This window comes from Microtus ochrogaster, unplaced genomic scaffold (genome assembly GCF_000317375.1).
Source record: "Microtus ochrogaster isolate Prairie Vole_2 unplaced genomic scaffold, MicOch1.0 UNK4, whole genome shotgun sequence".
Lineage (NCBI taxonomy): Eukaryota > Metazoa > Chordata > Mammalia > Rodentia > Cricetidae > Microtus > Microtus ochrogaster.
This window is the reverse complement of record NW_004949102.1, coordinates 5,955,995-5,981,180: the sequence shown is the minus strand read 5'-3', so window position 1 is coordinate 5,981,180 and position 25,186 is coordinate 5,955,995. Positions and strand designations below refer to the sequence as shown.

General features: G+C 45.5%; 2 protein-coding genes and 1 non-coding gene across 6 annotated transcripts in view; 1 reads left to right on the top strand and 2 right to left on the bottom strand.

Annotated features, from left to right (window-relative positions):
* Positions 1 to 6,192: 6,192 nt before the first annotated feature.
* Trnap-agg lies at positions 6,193 to 6,264 on the bottom strand. The gene has a single exon. It is a non-coding gene; the product is annotated as a tRNA-Pro (tRNA).
* Positions 6,265 to 12,686: 6,422 nt separating this feature from the next.
* On the top strand, positions 12,687 to 16,115 carry Opn1sw (opsin 1, short wave sensitive). Its single transcript, XM_005365745.2, has 5 exons — positions 12,687 to 13,032; positions 13,261 to 13,429; positions 13,669 to 13,834; positions 14,239 to 14,478; positions 15,167 to 16,115. The coding sequence occupies exons 1-5, from the start codon at positions 12,687 to 12,689 to the stop codon at positions 15,284 to 15,286; spliced, it is 1,041 nt and encodes a 346-aa protein (XP_005365802.1). The 3' UTR covers positions 15,287 to 16,115.
* A 307-nt stretch (positions 16,116 to 16,422) lies between these two features.
* Positions 16,423 to 25,186, bottom strand: part of Calu (calumenin) — a 29,133-nt gene continuing 20,369 nt past the window's right edge. For all 4 annotated transcript variants that reach the window (XM_005365738.2, XM_005365741.3, XM_005365739.3 and 1 more), the window contains exons 6-7: positions 20,482 to 20,681; positions 16,423 to 18,725 (exon numbers count right to left, since the gene is read on the bottom strand). In XM_005365738.2, coding sequence (XP_005365795.1) covers positions 18,621 to 18,725; positions 20,482 to 20,681 — 305 coding nt within the window. In that variant the 3' untranslated portion in view covers positions 16,423 to 18,620. The remainder of the gene's footprint in view (positions 18,726 to 20,481; positions 20,682 to 25,186) is intronic.

Sequence of the window (25,186 nt, the reverse complement as noted above, 5' to 3'; positions counted from 1 at the left end):
TTCTTTGAAAATTTCGTACAGTGTATTTTGATTCTATTCACCATATGCCACTCCTCCCATGTCCACCCTCACCTCACTACCTATCCCCTCAGCTTTGGGTTATCTTCTTTTATTTTTTTTTTAATCAAATCCATTTTTTATTGTCTTCTTACCCTTGGGAACAGGGCCTGCCCTGGAGTGTGGTTGGCCTACCAGGGGGTCCCATCATTAAAGAAAACTGACTTTATTTCTCCCAGAAGTTATTTATTTATTTATTTATTTATTTATTTATTTATTTATTTATTTATTATGTATATAATATTCTGTCTGTGTATATGCCTGAAGGCCAGAAGAGGGCGCCAGACAGATGGTTGTGAGCCACCATGTGGTTGCTGGGAATTGAACTCAGGACCTTTGGAAGAGCAGGCAATGCTCTTAACCCCTGAACCATCTCTCCAGCCCTCCCAGAAGTAATTTTATTTTTTTAAACTATATCTTTAAAATTTACTTATCTGAATGTGTGTGAACATTTTGTCTGCATTTATTTCTGCGCACCACATGTGTGAAGTGACCAAGGAGGCCTGAAGAGGGCGCTGAACTGCTGGGAGTGGCGTTCTAGATGGTTGTGAGCTGCCATGTCAGTTCTGGGAATTGAACCCAGGTCTTTTGGAAGAACAGCCAGCGTTCTTATTCCCTAAGCCGTATCTCCAGGACAATTAATATCTTGCCAGATTTGATTCTGAGGCAAGTAAGCACAGGGACTGGTGTAGCATCTCGGGATCCTGTCTGGGTTTAGCTATGCACACTCCCTCCCTCCTGTAAAGTGCTTAGCAACCTAGATCTTCACCTGCATGTGCTATGCATGCACAACCCTCTCCTAGCAACACCCCCAGCTGCCATGGACCCCATCAGGGCACACACACACACACACACACACACACCACTCTTTAAACAATAGTTCAAGTTTCTCCATCCCTAACAACTATCAAGTTTTTTATTCAAATGTATTCCCAATGGGGCTGGAGAGATGTTCTCAGCTGTTAAAGGCTAGTCTTACAACAACAACAACAATAATAAAAGACAGATATATTCTCGATGCATCTGAGTAGAAAGAACAGAAGGCAGTCCTACCTACACTGGGTTTGGGGTGTGTGCCCACAGGAGGGGAAAGCTGTGTCCTTGAGTAAACTTTTAGGGATAATACCGTATTTGTCATCTTACACCTATGTATAATTGGGTGCATCTACAATAAAAGCCAGATGCATTACGGAAAGGGATATGTGAAAAATGCGTGTATGATCAAAACATATATATGTATATTAATCAAAACAGAGAGCTACTGTGATTCTGCACTTTAGTGAAAACTCCATTGCTGAACCCATAAAGGGAAGCCTCAAGTCATAGTTGGGGTCCCTGAACAGTCTCTCACCCTGTGGACCACTGACCCCATGAATTTCTTTCTGGTCCATACTGTTTGCTTTGGTTTTAAATAAAGTTTCCTTGCTACTTTGTAGATCTGTGTCAGCCCTTATCTGAATTAGAAGCCTGGGACCTGGAAAAACCCAACCCTGACCATCCTTGGTTTGAAAGTTGTACTTTAGCCAGGCATGGTAGCGCACACCTTTAATCCTAGCACCTGGGAGGTAGAGGCAGGCGGTCTCTGTGAATGTGAGGCCAGCCTGGTCTACAGAGCAAGTTCCAGGACTGCCAGGACTGTTATACAGAGAAACTCTGTCTCGGAAAAACGAAAGAAAGAATGTTGTACACATATATTCGCAAAAATTACATAATTTTAATTTGTGTGGTTTGGACACCTGTCTAAATAATATTACATTATCCACTTTCATGTGCAAACCTGAAAATTGTAGGTGCCCATAGCATCTCCACAGAGCTCTGGCCGTCCTCTAGTGGGCGTCTGGGCTGCTTCCAGTTTTTCATAATGAAACAAATGCTGCAACTGGCAGTTCTATATATGCCTTCCTGGCACGTGTCACTGCGTCCCAAGGGCAGACACCTAGAAGGGAATTTATGGGTCATGGAATGGGTGTCTCGAAATTTTACTAATTGTTGCCAAATTACTCCGTAAAGTTCTTGGGCCAATTTAAAGGCCAGAGTTTGTGGATGTATTTATCTTTATTTCCCGGCTGCTGCTGGTGTCGAAGCCGTTCGTGCTAGTCTCCAGGTACATTTTTCCACAGTTCTTTCCCTTCCTTTGTTCCCTGCTCTCCCCTTTTGTTTTTGTTCTTTTAAATATTTATTATGTATACAGTGCTCTGTCTGCAGGTATGCTATGCCTGCAGTCAGAAAAGGGTGCCAGATCTTATTACAGATGGTTGTGAGCCACCATGTGGGTGCTGGGAATTGAACTCAGGACCTCTGGAAGAGCAGCCAGTGCTCTTAACCACTGAGCCATCTCTCCAGCACCCCCCCCCGCTCTCCCCTTTTATTATTATTATTATTTTGTTTTGTTTTTGTTTTTGAGATGGTCTCATTGTGGGCTAGCCTAGAGCCTACTATGTAGAACAAACTAGCCTCAAACTTACAGACACCTGTCTGCCTCTGCTTCCCAAGTTAAAAGTAGCATGTCCGTCGCCGCCACACCCAGCCATGTTCTTCGATCTCTAAGTCTGCAGTCACCATGCTTTTCTGGCCAACGGAAGTGGCTGAGTGCATACAAATGCTCCCCTTTCCTGAGCGCATACCAACGCTCTCCTTTCCTGGTCCCAGAATTTCAGTCTGGTGTTTTGGGTTTCCACCTGTTTCTAAGCCCACTAAGCCTCATCTCCACCATCCCATTCTGTAGTCTGTCATCGTCACCCTCTTTTTTGTCTTATGTTAGGGCTGGAGCCCTAAGAATGATCTTGAACTTCTGATCCTCCGTCTCCATCTCCCCAGGGTTGGGGTTACAGGTGTGCTCACCACACCCAGTTAATGCGGATAGAACCTGGGCTTCCTGCAGCTAGATCCTATAATCTTTTCCCTTTACATCTCAACCGACCGAGCCACTAATGGATCTCCAGCCTTGCTGATATATTTATAAATTCCTCTGTTCACCACTTCTGCTTGCATTCCACTCTTTCTTGCGTGCTTCTGTTTCCTTTTTATGAAATGTATTTACAGCATGTCAGTGAAAGTCATTGCTGGGCGATTATTCTCAGTCTTTTTCTGGAAACGCCTGGATTTTATACTCCTTCAGTGGAAGTTAGGTGGACATGGATTTTTCTTTCTTGGACTTTTCGTTTTGTTTTGTTTTGAAACAAGGTCTCACTCTGTAGTCCACACTGGCTGGGAACTTGCTAGGTAGTTCAGATTGACCTTAAACTTCAGAGATGACTCTTTGGGTAAAATACTGTTAAAGCATGAGACCTGCGTTTGGATCCACTCCAAAATCCAGGCATGGCAGCATGCACTCATAACTCTAGCACTGGGAGGTGAAGCCACGTGGCTCCTAGGGGCCTGCTGCCCAGCAGTTGAGCCAAAATGACAAGCTCCAGGTTCAGGGAAAGACCCTGTCTTAAAAAATAAGATGCAGAGGGATAGAATACACCTGACAACAGCTTACATCTGGTTTTCATGGCACATACACCACCCCCATCCTCCATACCACACACATACACACATGTACACACACACCACACAGATAAACACACTATACACACACGCCACACCATGCACACACATATACCACACACCACAGCCCCCCACACCCCATACCATACACACACCACACACACTATACACATACATATACCATACACATATACCACACACCCCATCCCACCCCAACCCACACACATATGCACATATACCACACACATACCACACACACACACATACACACACACAGCTACCAACAGCAGCTAGGTACTTTCCTTTCTAACCGTTTCGAAGATCTTCCTTTCTCTTTGTCTTTATAATTTTACCACCCTAGTGAGCTCAGGATTCTTCAACCTGAGGATTTATGTCTGGGTTTTGAGTCTGGGAAATTCTCAGTTTTTTTAAATACTACAGCCTCTTAGCCTGTGGATCATTCTCTCCCTTGTGTCTATTCTCTCATAGTTTGTCATAATATTTTTCTGCTTGCTCACATTTCTGAATGATTTGTTGTTGTTTGTTTCTGTTTCTTATGACAAGGTTTCTCTGTGTACTCCTTACTGTTCTGTAACTCACTCACAGAGATCCCGCTGCCTCTGCCACCACCGCCCAGCAATTTTGAATCATTTTTACTAGCTCTATCTTCTAGCTCACGAGTTCTCTGAGTCTAATCTGTGTGGGGCGTCATCGTCCCCAGCTTCCATGACCTTGAATGCTTGGTTCTTTTGTCTCCACTTCCTGATGCTGAGATTCCAGAGGTACACCACTAGGCAAGCAAGCATCCAACATCCTCAGCCCTTCTTAAGATTTATTTTATGTGTTGGATCCCCTGGAACTGGGGTTACAGACAGCTGTGAGCTGCCATGTGGGTGCTGGGAATCAAACCCAGGTCCTCTGAGCACTGAATCATCTCATCTCTCCAGCCCCTGTTTTTTATTTCTTAATGTTTTATTTATTTTATTCCCCCAACGCTCTCGTTATAGTCGTTGTTATTTTCATTACAGTTGGCTTTCTTGTCTTGATTGTAGTGTACTTACTGTGTAGAAGTTTTCATGTGTTATCCCAGCTCTTGTTAGCTATGTTCTTCTGTCCCCCACCCCCGCCACCAGGAGGAACATGGAATATTTTCAAAGATGGTGACAAGCCACTTTTTTTTAACATATATTATTTGTTTAACTTTATTTTATGTGCATTGGTATGAAGGTGTCAGATCCCCTGGAACTGGAGTTACAGACAGTTGTGAGCTGCCATGTGGGTGCTGGGAATTGAACCTGGGTCAGTGTTCTGAACCACTGAGCCATCTCTCCAGCCCCAACTGGGGTACTCTTAGTGGGCATATAGAAGATGGACCAGTAAGGGATCATAGAGGAAGCAGCTCTACATGGCTGGGGATGAGTCCGAAGCATTGACTGGGGAACACATGCACAGTAGGCTGCTGATCCCCTTCAGGACAGACACGAGGTGAGGAATTCTCCCTGGTGTATCCACAAGAAGGGGTTGGGGCACAGAGTTTATGGAAGGCCTTAAGGAACAGCTGTAGATAGGGTACGTTTTGATTATCCGACAACTTTTCCTTTGTTTTAAATTTATTTTTGACAATTTTATACATGTAGTCAATGTATCCTGATGCTATCTACTACCCACACCTCCTTCCTGTCCCCACAGCCTCTGCCCCAACATGCCCCTTATATATATATATATATTGGTTTTTCAAGACAGGGTTTCTCTGTAGCTTTGGTGCCTGTCCCGGAACTAGCTCTTGTAGACCAGGCTGGTCTCGAACTCACAGAGATCCTCCTGCCTCTGCCTCCCAAGTGCTGGGATTAAAGGCGTGCGCCACCACCGCCGGGCCTCTTTATCTATTTTTTAACTCCCTGAGTTGAATTAGTGTTGCTGGTGTGTCCATGGGTGTGCCCCACCCCATGGAGCATGGGAGGGGCTCCATGCCAGGACAAAACTGATTTTTCCTTCCCCGGCAGCCACCAGCTGCCAATAGCTTCTCTGCAAGGTGTAGGGCCAGGTGAGTCCCACCCTGAGTGGCAGTGTTTTGAGCAGCCCTCAGTGCCTGGGCATGGTTGAGTCTGACTGTTACACAGCTGACTAAGTTTTCTATGTAGTTTGCACTTCTTGGTCAGGAAAAGTAGAAGAAACTGGGAAAGCCTACACAAATCCTGCTGTGTCACTATGTTTTTTTTTTTTTTTCAATAGGTTTCTCTCTCATGCTCACCCTCTCCATCCTCTGTCTCTGTCTCTCTCTCTCTTTCTTTCTTTTAGTAAAATCCCCCCCTATGCCTGCTTTACTGAAACATTGCTGTAGAACTCGTCCTTGCTCCAGTGTGATCATGAGGCATTTCTAGAAACTTCAAGGGTTAAGAACCAGGTTTCCAGTTAGGTCCTAGTGCTTTGTAGATGACTCCCAGGACTTCTCTTACCCAGTCTCCCAGTGAAAGCCTGGTAACCACAGCCACGCTTGTCCAGTTTGACCACTTGGAATAACAAGGTGTATATACGGACTAAGACTCTGAGGTGACTGACAGCTGCCATCACATCAAGATCCTTCAGTCGTACCTCTGGCATGAGCAGGCCATGGACGTGGCGGGGAACAGAAAAGAATAAACAGGGCTCGTCCGGGATTTGAACCCGGGACCTCTCGCACCCTAAGCGAGAATCATACCCCTAGACCAACGAGCCACTGGTAGTTATCCCTGGCCAGATGTGTCCTCTCTGCCACATCACCATCATTAGTAGCAGTAGTTGTGGTTCCTAGCAGCAGTTTTTCAGCTCCTCTTCTCAGGCTGGCTCCCAGCCCAGGCAGGCAAGGCTCCAGCAGGCCTTGCTCCTGGGCTCTTTCCTCAGTCACGCAGCCACTCCCCTGCCTGGGGCTTCATACAGGCCTCATTCTTCCAAACGCGTAGGTGGAAGAAGGCCAGGCCCTGGCAGGCAAAGAAGGCCAGGCCCCAGCAGGTATCTCTTCTCTGGGTAGCTCTAGGACTGTTCTTGTAGTCAGTTAAGAGCTGTTTTTCTTTCTTAGCTCCTGGTCAAAAAAAGTTTCTCCACATCGCTAAACTCCTGGGTGATAACCCAGAAGCTGGACCCCGCTCACTCTTGCCTAGGCCACATTGGCTGACTTACCTAGTCTTCTTCCGTCTGCTGGGAACGCCGACACCTGCCCTGCCTACAGGTGAGGGTGAGGACAAGGTGAGGGGCGTGTAAAGAGCTCTGCAGCACAAGCGTCTATAGTGGTACCCCAAGACGGGAAGGACCCACCAGAAGAGTAGCCAGGTACTGCTGCCGCCGGCTAGGCCAAGCGCGTACTCTGTGCTTTGCCAGCCTGTTGACATTGGGACAGCCTGGTGAGGTCCGTGTTCCCTGCTGCGAGCTAAGGACAGTCGCCTGCATTCACTGAGTGTCTCCAGTTGTTGAACCGCTTCCTCTTGCCTAGCTTCCGTTTCTGTAGCCATCTGCGTCTGAAGCGGCTTTCAATGCAGGATGCGCAGCTTCCCAGACTAGAAGACTGGAGACGGGGATCCATCCTCACACACCTACATGGCCCTCCCCACACCAGCCAGCTCTGCTCCGTGGTCCAGGGAAGCTGCTAAGTGTCAACTCCAAAACAGCTCCCATCTCAGAGTTCGGAGGTAGTTTCTGAGGCCAGGCAGCGGCACAGCCTCTAACCCAAGGCTCAGGAGGCTGATGCCCGTCTGGACTCCATAGCAAGTTTCAGGCCATCTGAGGCTGCGTAGTGAGATCCCGTCTCTAAAATGAGGAGGATAGAGGCAAATATGAGCGACATGGCCCAAGGACATAGAGTCAGGTTGCCTCAAATACCATTTTCCAGAGCGGTGGGAGGTTCAAGAAGTTTTAAAGTTACATCTCGAGAGTATGGTAAGTTAGAGACCCTTCCAAATGATCAGATGGGAATGTCAGGTAGGTGGATCAGAGCAAAGCAGGGGAAATCTCTGCTGTGGTTGCAGCTGCTGTCTGATGATGGTCTGTTAAGTCATTCTAAAGTGTTTCATGTGATAATCACACAGATTCTCAGTCAGACACAGGGATGGGCAGTGAATGGCTATTAATAAGGGTAAAGATAGCCAAGATAATGTAGCTCCAGATCGGCAACATTCCAACTCTCCACCATTATAAATTCTTCAGCCCAATGTTCTTCCAACCGAGCTGCTTTGGCAACTCACACAATTACGAAATTCTAGTCAGTCTACCAATCCCACAGGACCTTTAACATAGGCATCGTCCATTTCTAAGAATTTCCATTCACACAAGGGTGAGTCGCACACAGCCTATGGGTGGTGCAGGTTGGGGTCCAGCAGGTGGGAAGACTCCCCAAAGAAGTGAGAGCCAAAGTCATTGCTCAGGTGCTAGGACCGTGTAGTAGACCTGTGTAGCAAACACAGTGGTCTGTGCTGGGCCTATTCCCCATCTAACACATATGGAGTCCTTTCTTGCTTTTGGCAGGGGCTTCTTGTGAGTGGGGTGCTCCCAGTGGGCAGAGACTTGTTTTAGGGGTCTTCGAGTTTAACCCTGTGCCTGGGCTTTGAACCAGTGGCTCTCAGCAGATCTGTAGGCCTGTTCTGCTTATGCACGTGACAGGACAGACCTCACCAAATTCTCCATACTGTGCCTGTAGTCGCCACTCAGCAGAGGGTGTGGGAGGAATAAATGAGCCAATAAAAGTCTCAGGAATGTGCACACACACACACACACACACACGAAATCACGAGTGGAAACAGATGTGCAGGGGAGCCCTGTGAAGTGACCCTTCTGAAGCATGGGCTGACCAGCGTTCCTTTGCCCCTGGGCTGTAAAGTTTTATTATCGCCACTCAGGAGTGTCTGTACCCTATGACTGCTCTGTTGGCCCGCCATGGGGGGTGGGGTGCACTCATCTCTTCGCCAACGAGAGAAGCTTTTCCTGTCGCCGTTCCTATGCTGTCAGCTGACTTATAAATAGAAGTCGGCTCAGCCTGTCATTCCAAGCCTTCAGCGCACACGCTCCCTGATGGGCGTGTCAGGGGCTGATGCTGCTCCCGCAGGGACGTCACTGAAGATGTTTCAGAGCTGAGACTCCACTTAGGTCCTGGCCAGGGCTCTGGGGTGGGGGAGGTTCTAAATTTGGGACAGGATTGTTCTCTGTGGCCTCTCTGGAGCACAACTCTGTGTCCTGAATGCCAGGTTTCTCATCTCTGCGGTCTGGGCATCACGAACCATCCCTCATGCTTTCTGTTGCTTCCTGCATGGGATAGAGGGCAGGGGGGCGGGGAGGGAGTTCCCTGATGGAAATCCATCAGGATCTGCCTACAGTTTAGTGCCAGACTCAAATGGCGGTGCCCTGAATCCATGCTGTAGGAATCCAGGTCCACCATTACTCATGTGCTTTTACATCAAAGGAGACACAAGGTAGAATTTTCTAGAGAGACCCCTGCTGAACCTCTGGAGCTTCTTCACTCTCTCCCAAGCGCGAGGACGGCTTTCAGTCGGGCAGATCACTGGGGTCTCCCCCATGTCTGCTAGAGCATGCCAGGCCTTCCAGATTTCATGTATCTGGAGAGCTTTGTGGGTCAGTACTCAGCAGAATTGTCACAAAACATGTCAAGCTCACTGTCAACGTTGTCACCTCTGCATGAGAAGCACAGTAACACTGCTGGCAAGATGGCCCAGTGGGTAAGGGTGACTGCTGCCAAGGCGGATGACCCAGATGGTGGAAGGAGCCCCCACAGGTTGTCCTCTGACCTCTGCGTGTGTCCTGGGGCACAAGCTAACCCTAGTTGTCCTTGGAAGGAGTGACCAAGTAGTTGGAGCCTGGGTAGAATGAAATGCTACCATATATTCTCTTGGTAATATTTGAATTTTATAAATACTAAGCAGAGAAGAAAAAGGGTTAGGATCAGGAGAAATAAATCCCAAGGCTCCAGATACAAGACATTCCCTGGACCAGAGGAGTCCCATGGACTTCTGGAATTCCATCTCACCCAGTGCTTCCGGCTTACGTGTTGGGAGTTCATCTTGGGAGTCAGTGATCCAGTGGTAGATTTCTGTGTCTGGTGTTGAGGACATTGTTTATTTTATCTCACCAATGTCTCCCAGAGATGCACTCTTATCTTTCATAATCACAAAAATAGTTGGTTTGCATTGGTTTATGCCAACTCTTACATAGACTCTCTTGAACTTCGAATTATGTAAATGCTTATGTTGTGTCTATAACAGTGATACTTTTCTGGCTTAAGCCTCACTGGATCATCAATTGTAACTGGGTCTGGGTTCCTCCCCACCTCTCTGACATGGGAAGACACTGTCTTTGCAGGTATCTGGACATTAGAGAGAACAAAGAGGTGCCTACCATCTAACCTTACATTAGAAGTAAGAGAGCCAAGTCTGTTTGAAATCCATGGCAGTCAGAAACCATATGCAGACAGCAGAGGCTGACTTGCAGGATGCTGGCTGAGCAATTGCCAGGTGACCTCTGGCTCTGTCCTCAGGTCCTACACAGGTAGATTCTGGACCCTCAGATAGATTTTTCTAGTAATCTCTGCAGGATCTTACCTGTGGGTGAGCATGTAGCATGAATAAACCTAGAGACGGATATTGGGGTTCAAGCTGAAGATCAGAAAGGCAAAGCAGTCAACCACTAGAGAGACCTTTTACCTCTACCAAATCTTCAGATCGAAAAGGCAAGAGCGTGTCTCCACGAATCCTCAGACTCCACGCTCCACTGAGCTCCTGTCTCTTCTCTATATTCCTCTCTCTGCCCAGGAATACCACTCCTGCCTCCACCTCCTTAGTGCTGGGATTAAAGGTGCGGGATCCCAAGATCCCACCTTTGTGTGAGCTCTGTTTCTCTTTTAGACAGATCAATCTCGTGTAGCCCAAGGTGGCCTTGAACTCACTGAGATCTGTCTGCCTCTGTCTCCCCCTTGGCCTATATGGTTGACTAGTATGGCTGCTTTGCTCTCTGATCTTCAGGAAAGTGTTATTCATTAAAACACAAATAATGTACCACTACATGAGCGTCTATGTGAGGTAACCTGCGTGTGCAGATGGGAATGTCATTCTTTCCAACATGGCTGACTTGTCTCCTCCTAGTGCTTTTGACTTAGGTAGGAGTCAAGGGACTGCAACACATACCGTGGTCAGGTGTGGCTGTGGCTTTGGGCTTTGTTTTTTGTTTAATGCATTTTTTTTATTATTTTAATTTGTATTTAGGACTCTTTGTGTATGTGTCTGTGTGTGTGTGTGTGTGTGTGTGTGCACATGCACACACAATCAGATCTCCTGAAGATGGAGTTAAAGCAGTTGTGAACCACTCTATGTGGATGCTGGGAACTGAACTTGGGTCCTCTGGAAGAGCAGTATGTACTCTTATACACTGAACCATCTCTCCAGCCCTGGCTTAAAACACACACACACACACACACACACACACACACACACACACACGGATTGATACAGATGCTTCATTTATGGCTGAGCACTCAATAGTCAATTACTCTTAGCCCTTTGACCAGATGACTGCATTAATGGCTACCCCCTGCAGTCTTCCCAGAACACACTCTGTAGACCAGGCTGGCCGTGAATTCAGAGATCTGTCTGCCTCTGCCTCCCAAGTGCTGGGATTAAAGGTGTGCACCACCACCGCCCGGCTTTTTTTTTCTTTCCCAATCTATGTGTACGTATGAGCACTGTGTGCATGTCTGGTGCCTGTGGAGGCCAAAAGAAGGTGATGGATCTCCTCGGAACTGGAGTTGCTTGTAAGCCACATGTGAGTGCTGGGAACCAAACCTGGGTCCTCTTAAGAGCAGCCAATGCTCTTAACCACTGAGTCATCTTTCTAGCCCCCATATTCTAGTTTGCTGCGGTGGTTTGAATAAGAAATGGCCCCCAGGGCTGGAGAGATGGCTCAGTGGTTAAGAGCACTGACTGCTCTTCCAAAGGTCCTGAGTTCAATTCCCAGCAACCACATGGTGGCTCACAAGCATCTGAAATGAGGTCTGGTGCCCTCTTCTGGCCTGCAAGCATACACACAAACAGAATATTGTATACATAATAAGTAAATAAATAAATATTTAAAAAAAAAGAAATGGGCCCCCATAGGTCATGTATTTGAACACTTGGTTCACAGCTGATGATAGGGGGGGGGGGAAGGGGTACGGAACTTTCAGGGTGTAGACCCTTGCTGGAGGAAGTGTGTCCCTAAGGGCAGGCTTTGGGAGACTGTGGCCTTATCCATTTCCATGCTAAGAGGCTAACTCGGTGTCCATCACCTCATTCAGAAGAGTATCATTCTCTCCTGTTCTAATCTAAAAGAAGTCAAATCTAAGAGGCAGCCTGGAGGTCCAAGTAGGAAGATTCACCGCAGAGGCTCAATGACACAGAAGCAGGCACACCCGGGACTCAAAGCAGGGTGGAGTTGCTTCTGTCATGTTCCATCATAGCTGTTTAGAGTGCTCCCAAAGTGGGCTGGAGAGATGGCTCAGTGGTTAAGAGCACTGGCTTCTCTCTCAGAGGACCCAGGTTCAAATCCCAGCACCCACATGGCAGCTCACAACTGTCTGTAACTCCAGTTCCAGAGGGTCTGATACCCTCATACAGACACACATGGTCAAAACACCAATGTACATAAAATATCATTTTAAAAAATTAAAAAATGCTCCCAAGGGTGCTTCCCACTCATTCTCTTCCCATTTCCAGAGGCTGATTGTCAGCCGCTCTGGATAGGGACACTCAGGATGGGCACCTTTCACAAAGGGCCAGGGTGAGGTGCAGAGGCGGGGGACAAGTTGTGTGGTGGCATTTGCAGTGGATATAGGTCAGCATCTTCCAGGCCACAGGAACCAATATTGATCCACCTCAGCACCCAGCCTTGCAGATCCAGGTTCCCTGACCCTAATCTGTTATCCTCTGAAGAACACAATCAGCTTTGGGATCATGAAAGGTTTAGGTGGGGGTGGAGAGAGCCCTAATCCTGGACCTCATCTTTGGGAGGCTTAGGGTCATTCAGAGTCCTACTGTGTCTTTAAAGGAGGGTGCTGTGGGGAGGGGCAAAGCAGAAGAACAATCTATAAGAGGGACTGGAGGTGGTGGCGAGGGCATCCCAAGCACAAGATGTCAGGAGAGGACGATTTCTACCTGTTCCGCAATATCTCCTCTGTGGGGCCCTGGGACGGGCCTCAGTACCACATAGCTCCTGTCTGGGCTTTCCACCTCCAGGCAGCCTTTATGGGGTTTGTCTTCTTCGCAGGGACCCCACTAAATGCCATAGTGCTGGTGGCCACACTGCGTTACAAAAAGCTGCGGCAGCCCCTCAACTACATCCTGGTCAATGTATCCTTCGGGGGCTTCCTCTTCTGCAGCTTCTCCGTTTTCACTGTCTTTATCGCCAGCTGTCACGGCTACTTCCTCTTTGGCCCCCACGTTTGTGCTCTGGAGGCCTTCCTGGGCTCTGCAGCAGGTACAGCACCATAGGCAACCGGGGCTAGGGAGCGGCAAAGGATGTTACTCCAGGATTGGAACCTGGAGCCGGGCTTCTGGTTTGGAGCAGGCTCTTAATCACCCTGCGTACTTGACCGAACTAGGATGCGTGAGCATTAACCGCTATTCCGATTCTCTGGACTCAGTTACATTTGTATTCCACTCCAGGCTGGGTGAGGCTGTCTATTCTGTTTCACATTTGCCACAGGTCTAGTGACAGGATGGTCCTTGGCTTTCCTGGCTTTCGAGCGCTACATTGTCATCTGTAAGCCCTTTGGCAACTTCCGCTTCAGCTCCAAGCATGCACTGATGGTGGTCCTGGTTACTTGGATCATTGGTATCGGAGTGTCCATCCCACCCTTCTTTGGCTGGAGCAGGTGAGAGGGCAGGGTAGCGGTTTGATGTGGGAAGAGAGATTGGGTATAGCCTTTTATTCTTTGATCTGAGTTTGGAGAGAAAGGAAAAAAGGGCAGCTGGAGACATCCGTGTTTACTTTGCAGTTGGAATTACTGCAGTCTTTTTGGTATCCTTCCAACTGGAGAAGCTAATCCAGGAATGCCAGCTCCCACCCTGCTAGCTCTCAGGGAGAGCCGAGTGAACTCTTGATCCTTTTCAGGTACATCCCCGAGGGCCTGCAGTGCTCCTGCGGCCCGGACTGGTACACAGTTGGCACCAAGTATCGAAGCGAGTACTACACGTGGTTCCTCTTCCTGTTCTGTTTCATCGTGCCTCTTTCCCTCATCTGCTTCTCCTATTCGCAGTTGCTGAGGACTCTCAGAGCTGTGAGTGGCCTTTGAGAGGGTCAGGTAGGAGTGAATCAGGAGGCTCCAGGACCGAGAGCATGTGTATCTGCCCCAGGACACACGTCTGGAGTGCCCGTGGTCAGACGGGAGCTAGCAAGAGTAGGGAAGGGGGAATGAAAGATCGTGCAATCACAACTCAGCGGTAGGTAGAGCACTTCGGTAGCAGGTGGGAGGGATGCTCTATCCCAGCAAGAGACAGTGGGGAAAGGGGACAAAGACCTGGGAGAGGAGGAGGAAACGGAGTGAGACTGTCATCTTTCCTAACGCCAAAGAGCTGAGATCCACCTCCATGATGCCTCCCTCAAGGGAAAGCCAAACTCAGCTACACAGCAGGGTTCAGAGATCTGGAGTTGAGGCTATGTATGACCTGTGTTCAATTCCAGGTGGCAGCTCAGCAGCAAGAGTCAGCTACGACCCAGAAGGCTGAACGGGAGGTGAGCCACATGGTGGTGGTGATGGTGGGATCCTTCTGTCTCTGCTACGTGCCCTATGCTGCCCTGGCCATGTACATAGTCAACAACCGTAACCACGGGATAGACTTACGCTTCGTCACCATCCCCGCCTTCTTCTCCAAGAGCTCGTGTGTCTACAATCCCATCATCTACGGCTTCATGAATAAGCAGGTAAAGCTGTCTACCTACATTCCCATGAGGACCTGGTCCACTAGACCCTGGTTCTTTGCTTATTGACGTTTTAACTCGGCACCCTGGATGCCACACAGGCCTCATAGATGAGGAAAGGTCCAGAGTCCAAGCGAGCCAGGAAGCTCTTGGTTGGCTTATATATGGAGGATGTGGTTCCTAAAACACTAGAAGAAAGGTTAGACCTTGAGTCAGAAAGACCAAGTTGTTCTAAAGGGGGGATGGACTGGGAACCTTCTTAGCAATGCTGGAGATTGAACACAGGGCCTTTCACATGCCAGGCAAATATTCTTAGTAGTGAGTTATACATCCCTACCCTTAAGTTTTCTGTTTTGGTGAAAACGTAGTAACATCAACAGTAACAGATGTCTAACTTTTTGCAGTTTTTTCCCCCTTTTTAAGATAGGGTCAAACCGTGTAGCCTCAACTGTCCCAGACTTCTATGGAAACTAGTCTGGCCTTAAACTCAGTGATTTGCCTGCCTCTGTCCCCAAGTGCTGGAGTTAAAGGCATGCACCGCCATCTACGTCCAGTCCTCTGCAAACTCTTAATCCAGCCCTTCTAAAGTCTAGCTTGCAAGATCAAGTAAACCCTACCCTGCCTCGAAAAACCAAATAAATAAAGTTTAAGTAGTTTGTAGGGCAAGGATGACACACACCTTTCCTTCCAGTTCCGGGCTTGCATCCTGGAGATGGTGTGCAGGAAGCCCATGAGTGACGAAAGCGAGATGCCTGGCTCTCAGAAAACAGAAGTTTCTACCACCTCTTCCAGCAAAGTTGGCCCTCACTAAGGACCTTAACTGGCCTGCTGGCAGCAAGCAGAACACCACATTTAGTTTCTACACTCTCCATTAAAACCCTAGCACAGGGAAGAGATAGATGGGAAGGGGAGCACTCCTTCCTGTCAGCGAGGCTGCTCCTCCCACATGGACCATTTCAACAGTCAGTTTCTACTCCTAAGTGGTACCTTCGCCCCCTAAGTGGAGACCTGTAAGAGAAAGGGCACACTTTCCTTCTCTGTCATTTTTCATCCCCCTTGCTGGGTCTGGGATGACACACCCTGTTAGATGAGCGATAGGGGCAGGTGCCTACAGCGAATTTAAAAGACCGAGGTTGTGGTAGCCATGGCCAGAGCTGCCTCAGCTTACCCATCTCAAACAGAATTTTTTCTAGGTGTTCTCCTCTCCACTTAGCTAAATGGATGTATCCATTTAAAGCTGTGCACTGATTAAAGTTAGTGGTTTAATCCCATGACATCCTCAAAATGAATCTGCATGTCTCAGTACCATTTATAAATCAAACCCAAGTGCTAAAAACATTTTACCTTACACTCTCCCTATACCTGCTGCTCCTGGAAAATGAATCCCTTTAAAATGAAAACCAAGATAAATGTGTTCAGCTATGCTCAAGAAATGCTGGATGCGTCTCAGCACTGGAAGGCAGGAGGGTTGGAGCTGTGAGAAGCAACCAGAAACCTCAGGAACAGCAAAGGACTAAGTGTGAGGGAGGAGGCAGTGCTCTTTCTCAGCCTGGCGGGGAGATACGGTGGGACATTCTAGAAATCCTTCTCTTTGACATTTTATATTACAGAATTCTAAGCCACAATCCCATATATTCCTTAATTCTTGGTTTCTTCCTTTTAAAAAAAATGTTTTATTTTTATTTCATGTGCATTGATGTTTTGCCTGCATGTATGTCTGTGCGAGGGTGTCAGGTCTCCTGGAACTGGAACTACAGAGTTGTGAGCTGCCATCTGGGTGCTGGGAATTTAACCTGAGCCCTCTGGAAAAGCAACCAGTGCTCTTAGCTGCTGAGCCATCTCTCTAGCCCCTTCTTGGTTTCTTGAGACAGGGTCTCACTTTGCGGTCTTGGCTGGCCTGGAACACAATCCCATTTCCAAGAGAATAAAAGAGACACACGCCCCTGATGAATGTAAACAGTTTTTATTCAGAAACAGATAGGTACCTGCTTGCATTACAGAATATAAAACTTGGTTTACACTCTATAAAAAAGAACCAATACTCAAATTCAAGAGAGCTTAGCATTCACAGAGCACACCCTATGGACATGCAGTTACTGCTCACTGCCTCAGACTTGATTTAAACCAGAAACCCAAACCTAAACCCCAACACTATATGGGGCTCATGGAGATGAGAGCAGTTCTTGCTGCTGAGCACCCTATGTCCGGAATATGCCATGGTAGCACACTAAGCTTGCTGGTTAAGTGTGTGACTTTCACATCAGTGTTAGCCTCTGTGCACCAAAAGAGCCGTAAGGCCCTCTTGCCACACAGTGTATGATGCACCCTCTCTAAGTCAGGGTTGGTGGCATTAATTATCTCTGGTCTCCTTAACAATAAAGAGTTGAAAATCTGGAAGGCAGAGAATGTTTATTACTCCTATCCTGGGGTTAAAACTTCGAGTGTATCTTCTATCAAGAGCTTGATGCAATGGCTGGGGTGAAGTTACACCACACCTGGCTCTTTACCACACCATGCAGCCTACCTCGACAGGATTGTGGAAGACCAAAGGGTAGGTCTAGGTTCAGATACGACCATCACCCAGCACCACCACCTGAATGTATTATTCAGATATAGGAAATAATAAAGATTATACATACATATATTTATCTTAGTATCCTGAGGGTTAAAGATTTGGAATACATTAATTCTTAAGATGCCCATTAGTAAGAGATCAAAATATTGGGTTGCACAAAATATGGGTAAGTGGAGTTGGCAACAGACAGGGTTTTTGATAAGGATGGCAACCTGACAATCTGTGACCTTTCTACCTACCCCACCTTTTAGTGTCAGAGAGAAAGGGATACGACAAAATGGGATTGATAGGTTAAAGACAGGAAGGATGAGCAGTGGTCCTCAAACCAAAGAGCCTCCTCTGTATGTCTGTCCTTCCATCCTTGAGTCAGAGGCCTGACAGAGAGTGGTTTGCGTTCTGAGGTATGAGGATCCTGGTCAAATCAGCAGCATGAGGTTTTTAGAAACAGCCCACAAGATAGGAACACTGCAACCAAGCTTGTAACTAATACTGCTATTCAGCTATTGTCCACAAGAGAAAAAGAAGGGGAAAACTCCTCACTGCATCATCAGGAGGTTCAACGCTTTCATGTAAGGTGCCCAAATCAGTCATCTTGTGGCTTCTTAAACAAATTTCCATTTGGTGATTATTTTTCCTGTTAAAGGCACTTTCAATGACATGATCGCAGAAAGTCAATTGTAACTGCAGTAAAACCAAGATTAGTTCCTGGGGGGCTGGATGGGGCCTTGCGGTGATCTCCATAGGCACACATCAGAATAAAATGCATGCCCCGCACACACTTTTTTCCTTTCGTTTTCCGGCTGTTTCCAGTTGGAAACAGCTCAACAGAGAGCTAGAAATAGCCCTGGGAAGAGATCATACACACTACTTGATTCATTTTTCAAGACACTGGCCCTAATTCTTCCCACCACAGCTGTGCTTGACAAAATTAGCAAATAGCTAGTCCTAACGGGGGAAAAGAGTGCATGTCAAACTGTCTTACAGCACAGGGATCGAGCCTTGCCCAGACAATGGCAGGCTCAGTGGCTGGGCCTGTGACAACTGTACGGCCACTTGAAAATTAAGCATTTCAACAGGCAAGATAAAGCATTCTCTCTCTAAACATAAATCAGGGAGTACATGCTTTTCCTTTTTTTTCTCTTCTGAACATTTCTATTGATCTCAGGCTTTTTAAAAAATTAGTTAAGTGAGCATTATAAAAAAACTACGTGTCAAGGGGTTGAGAAAGTAAAGGGCTAATGTCAGCCTACAAGTGTGGGTTGAGGATCTTGATCCTTCATATTATACTCCCAACTAGAGGACAATATAAAAATAACACACCATGTCATACATTATACAAAGTGTAAACTACAGACACGAGTGCACTACTCAGAGTTGTTCTTCAGAAGCACGGCCCCCAGTCCCTCGAGGGGAGAAGGAAGGGGGCAGGGTGGTTTTCATTATCTTGATATGCCTTTTCATGTCTTAAAAGTTTGTAATAACAGTCTCAGTAGCGCAAACAATTTCATGTGAAACCAGAGCTGTAAAAATAAATTACTTTTGAAGAAATGTAGGTTCCTCTGTCTGCAGCTCAGAACTCATCATGTCGCACCAAGGCCTCCCCAAAATCTGTGGCCTGGCTGCCCACAAATAAATCATACTTGTCGACAATCTCCTCCTTGGTAAGCTTGCCATCCTGAAATCATAGGGAACAGAGAACTGAGACCATATATACTTTCCATTCCAAATTCAGAAAGATTGCTATAAAATAAGAGTAACCTGAGACTGTAATACTGTAAGGTTCTAGTTCCCGCTACATGCAAACTCAGGTGTTATCCTCCATTTCTCTCTCTCCCCTCTCTCTCCTCTCCTCTCTCTCTCTCTCTCTCTCTCTCTCTCTCTCTCTCTCTCCCCCCCCCCCCCCTCTCTCATCTCCCTCCCTCCCTCCCCCCTTTTTTCATCAAGAAGGTCACTAGTCGGCTGGGGATATAGTTTAATGATAAAGTGTTTGTCTAGTATGACTGAGGCCCTGGGTTTGACCCCTGTACTCAGAAAGCCAGAGAGAAGAGTTGTTCAGGGCTAGCCTGGGCTACAGAGGGAGATTCTATTTCAAAGGGGGGGGGAGTCAAAAGTGGAAAAAATGGGCCAAATATACTCAACAACTTCAGGACAGAGACACAAATCTGTTCCCTAGGCAGCAAACATTCTTTTTGGAGTCAACTACGGGGCAGTTGCCAGACATGGGTGGAAGATGGCCAGGAACATTGGGTTGCTACTCCAGGGTGCATCAGATCGAGGTCTGGCAGGAACAGTGAACTCTCCAGGGCCAATCCTCATTTCACCTCCACTCTAACAAGATGAGCCACATCAAAACAGGCTGGGTCACTCATCTCAAACAGCACCAAGACTCCTCAGAGAAGACTGCTCACACATTCTCACAACTCGGGGCATGAGAACTGGGCTGCTGAAGTGATGCTGAGCAAGAGCTTAAAACTGATCAGCCCTTAATAAGGTCCTGAGACACAGCACCTGAAGACTAGAGATGCTCAAACAAACAAACAAGTCTGATCTTTAACATCCAGATCTCTGAAAAGGTGACAGGGCTTAGTGAAAATGTGATTACCGCTGGGCGGTGGTGGTAGCGCACGCCTTTAATCCCAGCACTTGGGAAGCAGAGGCAGGTGGATCTCTGTGAGTTTGAGGCCAGCCTGGTCTACAAGAGCTAGTTCTGGGGGGGGGGGAGAAGAAAATGTGATTACCTAAGCACCTCACATAATTTTCAATTCTAACAGAGTCCAGAGAAAAGCTGGCTTATAACCCCTGTAAAGGCCTTAAATTTTAAGAATATATTTGATGCTGGGAATGGTGATATACCTTTAATCTTAGCAATGGAGAGACAAGCAAGCATGTCTCTGTGAGCTGGAGGCCAAGTTGGTCTACACTGGAGTTTCAGGCCAGTCAGCAAGGGCTATATATTGAGAGTCTCAGTCAGTCAGTCAGTCAGCTGTCAGTCTGTCTGCTCTGCTTCCTCTAAAAATTCTATGTATGTGTGTGTATTTGATTTAGAATGGCAATAACTGGCTTGGAAAAAAAGGTAGAATGAGCCTGTAAAAGGTAAAAGAACACAGGAAATAACAACCAACATTTTAAAAAGACAATTTCCTGGAGATCCAACAGTTAGAACTGATACATGTTGTGTCAGGCTTTAAACCACTACTCTTTGCTGAAGTCCAGATTTCTCCAATACCATGAGCACAGAGGAAGCACTTTCCAAAATGAGATCAGATAAGTTAGTGCTGCCCTGAAGATTTCTGGTCATTAAATTTAGGTCCTTGGCAGATCTGAGGTAAATAAGACTCTAAAACACTATATATTTTGATGACATCTGTTTAAGACAATCCCCTACAAAGCCTCTGATCATGGCTAGACTGCTTGGGCCTGGAACGACTTACCTTGTTTTGGTCTGACTCATAGACTAGATGCCTGGCTTCTGCCTCTGCATGGTCATAGTCTGAAGGGAGGATCCAGTCTTTGGTCTCCTCCTTGTCCATCTTCCCATCCCGGTTCTTATCTCGAAACTCAACAAACTGTTCTCGCTCTGTCTTCACCCATTCTGGCTCATCAGCATTTCCGTCATGACTGTACATGTCACCTGTGTGCAGAAGCACACATACAACAGAATTAGTCTTATTCCAAAGGCTACCCACACACAGTCACACAGTATTCTTAGGCCAGCGAGAGAGACTTTAGAAAGTACAGTAGTTGTCCATGGCTTAACTGTGGATCTTTAACAAGAGTATTTCCACATGCTGACCAAGTGACAGGAGAGTGGAACTTGTATCATAAATAAATAAATAAATAAATAAATAAATAAATAAATAAATGAATGAATGAATGAATGAATGAAGGCAGAAGCTGGGCAATGGTTGGCACATGCCTTTAATCCCAGCACTCAGAACTCTTCGTGAGTTTGAGGCCAGCTTGGTCTACAGAGTGAGTTCTAGGACAGGCAGAGCTACACAAAGAAACCCTGTCTCAGTGGGGGAGAAAAAGAGGCAGAAATAAGGAGGTGAAGCTGAGGCAGAAGAAGTTCAAAGCTAACTTGAGCTACATGAGAAGTTATCTCAAATAAAAGAAATGAGTTGACCAATACCAAGTAAGATTCCCTCGCTCACTGCACTGCATTTTACCCCAAGTGGCTAATTATATTGGACACTGGTTTAAGGAGGTCTAGTTATAAACTCTGAAGGAAACTGTCTCCCTACCAGCCAATGCCTACATAAGTGCACTGTCTGAGTGGTTTCCATCAGGACAAGCATGCCCCATGCAGAGGAACACCCCCAAAAGTACACCGAGAAGGGACAATCAGTAAAGAAGCAAATTCCTGATTCTCAACTGCACGTATATAATTTTTTTTCTTAAAAATTCAACTGTGTAAGAATGTGGCATGACACTTAAGGCTTCTATTCTGTTTCCCTTCTACAATCTCCTCCTTTACTTGCAGAAGCTCTAGAGACAATTAAAAGCATTGGTGTTAGTCTTAGGAAAGCAGATGGCCAGGGAAATTGGTAACAAATGTCAAGAGGCTTCTAAATTTTTGTGTATAAAAAACAAAAACTGAGTCTTAATTTTAGTTATAAGATCATTAAAAACAATTCTGATGATAGATTACATCATACATTTTGGCATTTAACTCCAAAGAAGCTGGAAGACACAAAGTAGCATGGCCATCACAAATCTCCCATTCCACTTGGCTACATAGACAGGGCTTCAGTAACAGATAGTTTCGTTTTATATTAAGGTAACATGCATACAGGAAGTGCCCTTTTGAGACAGGGTCTTACCCCAGATTGGCCTCAAATTGGAGATGTTCCTGCCTCAGCCTCCCAAGGGCTGTAACTGCAGGCAGGTACCACCTGTTCAGTTCTGTGTAACATTTTCAGAGTAATTTAATCTGTAAGATACTTAACACTAAGCTTTATTCTCCAAAAGAAGCCTTTTGATATTTCCATTTAAATGCACAATACACTTGTAAGTAATTATGTCAAGATAATTAAGATAAAACTCCAAGATAGAATGTATCAAGAACACAAAAATGTTTGCAAAAACTAAAAATAAATAAAATACAAATAGTAGAGAAATAGCTATTTTTTTTGTTTTCTCGAGTCAACACTACTTTTTGCATTTTGTGACTAGTAAATGGGATGAACATCCCTACAAAACTAAACAAAAATCACTATGATCAAAGAATGGTCACACTGCTGCCAAACAAATATTGGCATTTAAGAAATTATATAGGGCTAGGATGTAGCTGAGTGGCAAAGAGCCTGCCTAGCATGCCAAGTCCTGGATTTGACTTCCGGTGCCTAACATAAACATATAAACAAAAATAAATGCTTCCAGTTTAGTTAAGGAAAAATGTGTATATTTTACATATTTATTTTTTCTCCAGGCACATATAAGTCAAAGCACTATTTTCCCTTTAGTAACTAATAAATGCAAAAATAACAATTAGCTGGATGTGATGGCACACATCTTTAGTTCTAGCACTCAGGAAGCAGAGGCAGATAGAGTTTTGTGAGTTTGAAGCCAGCCTGGTCTACAGAGTGAGTTTCTGGGTAGCCAGAGCTACACAGTAAGACCCTGTCTCAAAAAACCCACAAGAAAGTAATTAACATTTATTGAGTGCTCATTGTATTCTAGGCATCATGATCAATACCCTACTTACAACTATTTGTTTTCATTATGTGAACTTTCAAACATACACAAACGCAGAAAAAAAATCTGTAGATCTCCCACTTAGCTACCAACTCCTACAGCTGCCATGGTTGTGCACATGTGCTTATCCATGACATCCCCACCCTACTTATTTTAGGGCAAATACTAGGCACTACCTACCCCCATATACTGTTGAGTTTAGCTCTAAAAATGAGGGACTGTTCTTATAACCATGAAGCCCTCAGCATAGTTTTTAGTGACTCCTGTGCATCATCCACTATCCTCTTCAAGTTTAAACTTCTCAATTACTGTTTAAGAGTTGGTGTATTTCAACCTCACAGAATCCTCCTGTCTCCTAAGTGCTGGGATCAGGCAGGGCCACCACACACAGCTTATAATGGTTTAAATGCCTAATTAAATATTTTAGATAACAACTTTAAAACATAAGTGAATGGCATTCATTGAAATTCCTTTTAGGTCTGCTGTGGTGGTGCACACCACTCCCAGCACTGGGAAGGCAGAGCCAGGAGGATGTGAGAACAGTCTGGGCTACATGGCAAGACACTGTCCTAAAAACAAAACAGAAGTTAAACTATACATATGAGTACATTTTAAAGGCATGTGAGTAAAGATGACAAAAAATATTACTTTAGTTTGTTTAAAAAGTATTCAACCTACCAGATAATACTAAGGAATGAACTTTTTGGTTCAGACTGTCTTGAAAAAAAGTTTGGAACAATAAATGCACCATAGAAATATATAATGAAATGTATACAGACGAAATAGGAAGATGATTAGGGTCTGTGTCAAATAAGAAAGGGAGAGTAAAGGGGCTGGATAGACACTCTCACTTTCTTTTTACAGGTCTACTTCCTGTAGTAATTATTTTTAACTTTTTTTAAAATTTGCATTGGTGTTTTGCCTGTATATATGCCTGTGTGAGGATGTTAGATCCTCTGGAACTAGAGTTACAGACAGTTGTGCGCTGCCATAGGGGTGCTGGGAACTGAACCCTAGCCCTTTGGAAAATCAATCAGTGCTCTTAACCACCGAACCATCTCTCCAGTCCCCTTTTTATTTCTTTGTGTCTTTCACATCATGTATCTTGATCTGATTTATTTCCCCGTCCCTTTATATCCACCCTTTGCTCTTCAACCTAATAAAATTTAGGAGAAAATAAAAGAAGGAAAAATCTTGTTATGGAAGCTGTGGCGGGGAGTAGTGAGTCGTACAGTATACCTTTTTGTCCAAGTGTTCACTGCAATGAGTAACTGGTCTGGTTCAGGTCTCTGGTTTCTGCTACACTATGAATGCTGGGCCCTCACTGGGACTCTTCTTGAATATCCTGTTGTTGCCCTGTATCATGGAGATCCTGAAGCTTTGGGTCTACAGGCCTGGCCCCTTCTTACTTTTTCTATATGATATCTTTTCTAACAGGGCAGAAACTGGCACATACCCAGCATCTCAGCTATACAAGCTTGCAATCATTACTGACCTACAAAGAAAGCTACACATACTCTTGATTGTTCTATAACTTCACAATGTAATTTCTCTGCCCCGGAATCTGTACGATGCAGAAGAAAACCTTTATCTCCTTATTTGGCCTCAATGCTTGATAAGTGATGTTACTTAACTGTGGTTATCCTGAATTTCTCTGCTTCAGAAATTTAAATGGGGAACTCAACTTTTACTGTACCAACAAAATGCCAAAACCAAGAATAAAAAGAAAATAGTTAAAAGTAGGAAATCTGATAAACTTGAATTAAGAAAACATGGCACTTTCAGGATGAAACTCAATTATTTCACAAAAACCTCTCTCACTATTCATCCCATTTTCTCTGACAGGGATGAGGAAAGAATATCTGAGCAACGAGTGAGTCCAACAGGAGCAGAGGTAAACTAAGACTCCCTTTCTGGTTTAATACTTAATAGCAGAGATCAGAGATCAAAACAACAACAACAACAACAAAAACCAAAACAAACAAACAAAATGAGAAAGTTCACTAGAAAAGTACTATGAACAAGTGTGAATGTGGAGTGCAAAAGACTGAGAACCTAGATATATCTGTAGCCACAAGGTTTTCAATAAATAAGGATAACCTCTTCATTAAATGGTACTCGGAAGGCTGCATATCTATGTATAGAAGACTGAATAAATCAGATATAAATGCAAAACTCTAAACTGTAAGATCAGTAGAGGAACACATAGTCATGACATCAGTGCAGACAGGATATTTTAAGAGGCCAAAACTAGGACAACAAGAGTAAAAGCAGACATATGTAATCACACAAATCTTCAAGCTTCTGTAAAGGAAACCATCAATAGAGGGACTAGAGACCAGCAGAATGGAACAAAATAGCCAAAGTACTCATTTGTTAAGGTATTATTACCAGGTACAGACCTCCAACAACTCAAATAGTTACAAATTCAAGGCTAGC

What these genes read in the sequence shown, in the direction of transcription:
- Opn1sw (XM_005365745.2), top strand. Translation starts at nt 12,687, where the DNA reads ATGTCAGGAGAGGACGATTTCTACCTGTTCCGCAATATCTCCTCTGTG. An exon ending in CCCTTCTTTGGCTGGAGCAG is followed by an intron (nt 13,430 to 13,668) that starts GTGAGAGGGCAG and finishes GATCCTTTTCAG; the next exon opens with GTACATCCCCGAGGGCCTGC. An exon ending in ACGGCTTCATGAATAAGCAG is followed by an intron (nt 14,479 to 15,166) that starts GTAAAGCTGTCT and finishes CTTTCCTTCCAG; the next exon opens with TTCCGGGCTTGCATCCTGGA.